Here is a 6,692-nt window from a genome sequence, read left to right as displayed (position 1 = left end):
CGCCACAGTAGAAACCTATCGGAACCTAACAACTTTAGGTAACTCAAACACAAGTTCATTCAGTAGCAGAATACTAGCTGCTACGTCGTAGCTAGAGTTCCCTGTTTTCGCAGTTTATATATTTTTTCTCGAATTTGGGGCCATTTTCCTTCGAGGTTTAATTTCCCACACAAATCAGGTGCTTTGTGGGTGAATTTCTATAAGTTTAACCACTTTACACAAAAAAACACCAAATCTGTAGAAAAATACTCGCAAAAACAATTCCCCGCAATTCGAAAAAAAAATAAAAAGAAACACCCCGGAACCGCCGAACTTCAGTGGCTGCCAAGCTAATTGTCCCTCCTTTCCCCATTCATTTTTACCTCCATTTTTCTCCTAACGATTTCACGTCGGTTGCTTTGCGGTGAGAGTTCACTTGTCAAGGTCAGAGTTCTCCCGGAGAAGGAGGGTGCAGCACAACAATGTAATCTTGATTCGTTTTTTTTTTTTTTTTTTTGAAGGTTTGGTTGTTGAGATTGCAAGGTATCTTGTACTGGTGAATAACCTTTGTAGAAAGTCTATTTAGTGTTTGAACATAAAAGAATACTACAGCCACCGTGATTGGTTGAAATGTGTAAGCAGAATTCAGCCGTAGACTTTCTGCATCTAAACGGGGGCGCATCGGCATTGTGCTCTAGGCGGAACCTTGACCCATATAAAACCCGACTGCCGCCAGCCCAATCGTCACAGTGACTTCAGCAGTTCCATCAAGCAGACTCTATTTCCGAAGGGCCTTCGAGTACCTGAGTAGCCATGGCAGAAAAGGAATCGCCCTATGACGAGTTCTCAGGGCTTAAGTTCATCGAAGAGCTACTCCGTGACGGTGACGAAGACCCGGGACACAGCTGGCCGTCCAGTAGAGGGTCTCCAGGAGGTGCCGGCAACGCGAAGAACGGTGTTTCGGACGGCGCAACGATGTGCCGGGTGTTGTCACAGGGGTGTTCTTGCGGGGATCCCAGGGATTGCAGCTTGACAGACATCCTGCAAGAGGACGGCAGTCAGATCAGCGTGGCTACCGGAGGAAAGTGAGTGTGCGCTTGGATTGTCGTCCACGGCGGTTCTGGTCTTTTTATGGAACCAGTCGCAACCTCCATCGTTTCTAGAGCGTTGTTTATCGTTATCACAGTGGCTTCGTCGATTCAATGTATTGTGCTTGTCACGTTTTGCCAAAGAACATGTATATAGGGGGTATTACTAATTGAAACTCCTTCGTATGTGCTGAGCAGGTTTCCGTGCCTCCACATCGCCATCAGTGGGCTGCTGGAGGACCGGAGGTACCTGCTAGCATTGGACTTCTGCGAGATGTTCACTGACAGGGACCAGAGGTTTCTAACATTTACTGGTAAGTTTTTTTTATTATTATTATTCTTATTTTATCTTCAAAGGGCCTGTTCTCTCCAAGATGCAAGAAATTAACATTAGAGGCCTGCTCCGTAATCGATGCTTAATATTAAATTTTTTTACGCCACTAATAATTAAAGTTTAAGTAAGGATGCGGATGATCTGCTTCGCCATGGATATTTAAGTCTTGCGAAGGAACAGACGATTTGAACAGAAATTCGATGCTTTCCTGGAGATTTGGTATTATACATTCCTCTCTGATCTTACTGTACCGGACTAAATATAATTGTTAATAATTTCAAAGCCAACTGTTTTGTTGTTCATTCGACTTTAGTGTTTCCTTGCTTTGAGTAGCCAAGGTCGGTCTATTTGCTTGCCTTATCAGACAGATGCGTTTGCCTTCCAAACCAGGGACCATTTGCTAAACAATGGCGGTGGCCGGTATCTCTTTCTGAGGCTAAATCTACCGCAAGAGGGATTTTGAGGTCACGTAATCGGCACCCTAGAGAAAATAAACTACAGCTTTCTTGCGTTACAGGTAATTGGTTTCCGAAAGTCCTAACTCGCCTCGACAGTTAAAGTACGATTTTGCCACAGGAGAGAGGTGGAATGGAAGGCTTTAAATGGGAGTGACATGTACTGCGTTATGTGGAAGGTCATGCTAAGTGAGGCGGAGCTTAGGTCTGCTGAGCGGAATTTCTGGAAACCTAAGTAATTTCTCCCCACGGAGCCGGTCCCGTGACCTCGGGGTCACTCTTGAGCGAACTCGTTAGGTGTTCGAATGAATTGTGGACTTAAACTAATATACGCCCCCGTTCTCCCCCAGAGCCGTACTACATGCCGCGTCCGAACCACCTGGAGGGCCGGGACTGGATGAAGAGAGTTCTCTACTTCAATCTCACGTCCATAGTCAACGGAGGACTTCAAGAAAGCGGGGTGAGTGGCGTTGCGTCAATTGGGTTTACATTCTTGGACAGTTTATTGTTATTTCCAATTATGCGACGTGTGCAAGCTATAATGACTGTAACGCAACAAATATATATTTGCATAACATTAACTGCGCTGTAGGCTCGACGCGGAGTGCTTGCACCAGTTAGTTCGTTTAGTGGTGATTTTTTTTCTTCCTATTGTTAGATGTCTGTGGACAGCGCAATTATTTTACAGCGACAGCTGTTAAAAACAAATACGATTCCAACAGCTTAGGACGTTGACCGTGGATATTGCCAAATGCTCGGAGGAAGACTACTTCCGCCAGCTTCAGCATTTGATACTGAGACAGCAGCGTGTTAAGTGAGCGCCTAACCGCCGCTACGCCACTGCTTTGACAATGTTTTCAATAAGCTATATATATATTCTTTTTTTTTTGCAAAATACGTCATCAAATTTGGTCGCCGATAAAGACTAGCGCGTGTACGACGTCATGCCAAACTCGCTCTTTGTCGATGCGCAGGACTCGCCTGGCAGTACGCTAAAAAGACATAAAAACCGGCCATCTACATTGCTGGATTAACGTTTTGCTGGCGACTTGTTTGTTGTGGTCATAGTAATCGGATAGTCTGTCCTGTATGTGTTCTTGGAAACTTCCTTTTGCTCACTAACTAGTCCTCAGGGGATGCCTTCTGGCCTTCCGAGTTATGCGTATCGACAGCGAAAGGCTCCGAGTGTTTACGATCACTGTGTGTTGTTCCAGATGACCCTGACATCCAACTGTGAGTACCTACCTACGCTGAGGATCATGGGATCTGGACATGGCGCAGCACTCTCTAGTTCTCCCGTTGTTCGCTTCGCTCTGAAGAAAAGCGAGCTCCTGGCGGTTTCTCTCAAGAGCGCAGTAAGTTCAGCTGCTATCTTTGCACCGAAGTTACTGCCAGTATATACACCTTTTGCATGTAGCCTCTCACCCAGCCACGGTTATCGCCCTATCCGGTATGCGTTCCGAAAAATAAAAAGCAAAAGATTACAACACCGAACTAATAAAAAAGTATAGAAGTGTCATAACAAGAACGACTGATGGTTGCAATTAAATTGTTAACACGTTCTACTGTCGAGGCGAGAAGAAAGCAAGGTTTTCACGCATACCGGAAGTACTAGAATTGAAGATTGCGGCACCCACTTAGGAAAGGTATACAAGAGCGGTACAAATTTCGATGGTCGCTGCAAAATAGCTTGGCCTGAATTTTTGCAGTAGCGCTCGATGCCATAAGCGAGGTAGGGCTGCATTTTCTAATGACACTTCAATTCTGATTGCTTTGATTGAGTGGAGATAATTAGCAAGAAATAAATTAGCATCAGTCAGAGGATTAAACTCAGTACATAATGTAATCCGGCCTGTGCTTTTTCCAGGTACCAAACAGCATGAGGGCCTCGGCCAGGCAGTTCCTTCTTGTTAGACGATACGTGATGAAAAGGTAAGCTGCAAGTTTATATTGGGCTCCGTGCTTTGTGCAGTGTACTATTAATTCTGTTTCTATGACATGAGGCTGGAAAGTTGGGGAGGGAACAGGTATGAAGGATGTCTGCATCCATGCTATCGTATGACCACGTCCCTTGCGATATCTTTGTTACTTTTGTGTCAGGTAAAATAGTACGAGTTGTTCAGCCTGTGCGTTTTCTTGTGTGTCTCGGGATTATGCCTTCGCACATTATGAGGCCACGGAGTGATTCCTGGGAAGCTGGCCGGATGCTGTGGTTGAACTGTTCGTTTTACAGACAACGTAATGATATGCTGCAGACGCTCTTCACTCTGGTGCTTTTTTTCTTATAGCGGCACGTTTTGCAAGGAGGACCTCGTCCCCACCTCCGGACCCCGAGGGAATCAACGCCCGAAACTCTCGAGGGGTCAGCCAAGGTCGCAGCCAGCAGGAGTTCGGAGCCGCTTTCCCCGAACAGGGAACAGCATCCGTCCTTCTCAAGATCCAGGTCTCACCAATGGCGTCCCAGCAGTGACCTCTAATGCCCACCCAGTCTTGGATCCACCAGTGCGGTTCCCCAGCATGCGCAGGGCACCGCCGAACTCGCTCTCAGGGGCCACCTACACGCCGCTGATGTGCGTACGACCAGAGATGGCGGCTCCCCTCCGGTGCCCGGTCTGTCCCCAGCAGATGCATGCAACACCGAGGCCTGGCGGGCAGCTTGAACAGCCCTTCACAAGGAACGGGATGTCCAGCCTGTGCAAGAGGAGCTTCTTCAAAGCCCGCGTCTTTACAAGAACCGACTTGGTCTTTCCGAGCAAATGCCAGCTACCCGGGCCTCCGTCCGTTCCACTGTGTCGGGCTCGTCTCGCTTCGCCGCTGTGGGTGAACTACGATCTGCCACCCAGCAGCCACGGCGCCTTTGCTGGTCTATATTGGTCACGATAAAATGTAGAATTTGCTCCCCTTCTTAGGAGATATCAGTATTTTGGATGTAATAATAAATATCAGCATGCAAATTGTATTGTGTGCTCTGTCTTGTGTGTTATGGCCAGTTACCGAACAACATGGGGACTGCCTGCCAATTTAGCGCCGGAACAAGATACAGGAATCGCGTTTATATTGCCCTGCGTGTCTCCGATTGAGCGCGTGCGTGGCCGAATGGTTAGAGCGCTTGACTGTCGCGCGGAAAGTCGGTGTTCGATTCCTAGGCAGTGGAATGTTCTTCTCTTTGTAATTTCAAGTTGGCTTCCTCGGAAGTCCGAGAACATTATAGGCTGATCGAGCTCCGAATGCTCTACGCGCCGAACGTTCTGTGTCGAATATTGCGGAAATTCACGCGTGTACATAAGTGCCCCGCGTGGTGAGCCGGTGTCACTCTCGCCCCAGCGTCCGATCCTGCTGCTACTCAGTCCTTCCTCCTTCCTTGTTTCGTCACATCACATTCGTGACAACATGGAGTGATGTAGAAACTACGTGTTAGGCTGCACCTCTGTACAAATCGCACCAGCGGAATTTATAGTTATGTGCTTTCGCGTGTTTTATCCGTTGTCAAACGAAAAAAACAAAGACTTCGAAACGTTTTCTTTTTTTTTTTTTTTTTTTTTTTGAGACAGGAAATTTATGAGGGCATACGTGGTGCAGGAGCAATTCCACCTGTGTAATGACGTCTTGTTAAAGATAAGCGTGATTTTAAGGCGAAAACTATCATTGCTTTATGATCACATTCCATCGTCCTATAGTCTTTAATTATTTTATGCCCACTTGAGCTTTCGCGTTTCTTGAATTTTCCCGAGTGCGGCCGCTCAATAAATCGGACCCTAGGTGTGCCCGTCTCGTTCTCACAACGCGCGATATGAGGTACTCACTGCTTGTGCGACTCTTGAAAGGAGACGGTGGTGTCGGGTGACATAAACAAAGAAGTGAGTACGAACTCATGCTGTACGCCAGTTCGGCCTTACTTGGCACAAGGCGAACACCGGCACAAAGTGCACGCACTCCAGAGCTTCCCTCCGAACCAATAAACCGAGGCTGTTTGTTTCTTTTCGTGAAAAAGGAATGTGTGGTCTCTGATTATGCCTTCTGTCGACACTGGCTAAGTATTATTGCACCCATGAAAGCTATACCACCGATTTTACATAACAAACATGATAATCTAATCAGACGTTTCGTCTCCCATACAGCAGACATAATCGGTGATACCAATAAGTTTACAGGAGCGAAAAACACCACAGCCTCAAAAAAGATCGTCCGTGATTTAGCTTTTCTGCGGAGCACGGAGACATCCAATGGCGGCGAATGATAGAAGGATCGCGAAGAAATGACGAAGCATTGGAATTTAATTAGATATGAAAATAAAAAAAAACCTTTCAGCCTCTCCACTTTAGTGAAGAAGGAAGAGTCGCGGAGCTGCAGCTTCTCTTCTCGGCGGTGGCTTTGCAGGAGAGCAATCTGCTCTTCTTTTGCAAGGGACTCTGAAGCGCCCGGCGCAGAGTAACTTTAGGTGATACTGGCCTCGCGGCGGTTACGAAACCATTCGCGCTGCCGCACACTTCGCCATTCCTTCCGTTCCCGTTGTCCTTCCGCCGAAGAAATGTTGCCGCGATCTATGAGCGATGGCCATAGAGTAATATAGTAAACGTAAAGAGAGGACACACGAGCCGATTCGTGGCCCAGAGAGTGCATTTAATACCCTCCGCTACGTGGCGCTTTTCTGCAATTTGGTTAAAATTAATTAAATCTCTTTCTGTGAAAAGTATTTCTGTTTTAGATGGCAATGCTTTGAAATTGTTTAAAGTACTTAAAACGACTAAATAGTTTTATCAAATACGTCACAAAAACCACGTGATGAATGGTGCCTGCCATGGCCTGCCTGCCTGCACGCCGTCGCCTCTGCATCAT

General features: G+C 46.8%; 1 protein-coding gene across 1 annotated transcript; it reads left to right on the top strand.

The window, feature by feature from the left end:
- Positions 1-792: 792 nt before the first annotated feature.
- On the top strand, positions 793-3,792 carry LOC121833200. Its single transcript, XM_042286326.1, has 5 exons — positions 793-1,064; positions 1,266-1,381; positions 2,207-2,316; positions 3,071-3,211; positions 3,724-3,792. The coding sequence occupies exons 1-5, from the start codon at positions 793-795 to the stop codon at positions 3,790-3,792; spliced, it is 708 nt and encodes a 235-aa protein (XP_042142260.1).
- The last annotated feature ends 2,900 nt before the right edge of the window (positions 3,793-6,692 follow it).

Source organism: Ixodes scapularis, unplaced genomic scaffold (assembly GCF_016920785.2).
Source record: "Ixodes scapularis isolate PalLabHiFi unplaced genomic scaffold, ASM1692078v2 PGA_scaffold7__128_contigs__length_106722199, whole genome shotgun sequence".
Lineage (NCBI taxonomy): Eukaryota > Metazoa > Arthropoda > Arachnida > Ixodida > Ixodidae > Ixodes > Ixodes scapularis.
The sequence above is the reverse complement of the archived record's forward strand: the minus strand, read 5'-3'. Positions and strand labels throughout refer to the sequence as shown.

Excerpts from the sequence above, each read along its gene's own strand:
- LOC121833200 (XM_042286326.1), top strand. The coding sequence starts at position 793 with ATGGCAGAAAAGGAATCGCCCTATGACGAGTTCTCAGGGCTTAAGTTC. Across the intron at positions 2,317-3,070 it reads GAGGACTTCAAGAAAGCGGG|ATGACCCTGACATCCAACTG; the intron begins GTGAGTGGCGTT and ends GTGTTGTTCCAG. Across the intron at positions 3,212-3,723 it reads CGGTTTCTCTCAAGAGCGCA|GTACCAAACAGCATGAGGGC; the intron begins GTAAGTTCAGCT and ends TGCTTTTTCCAG.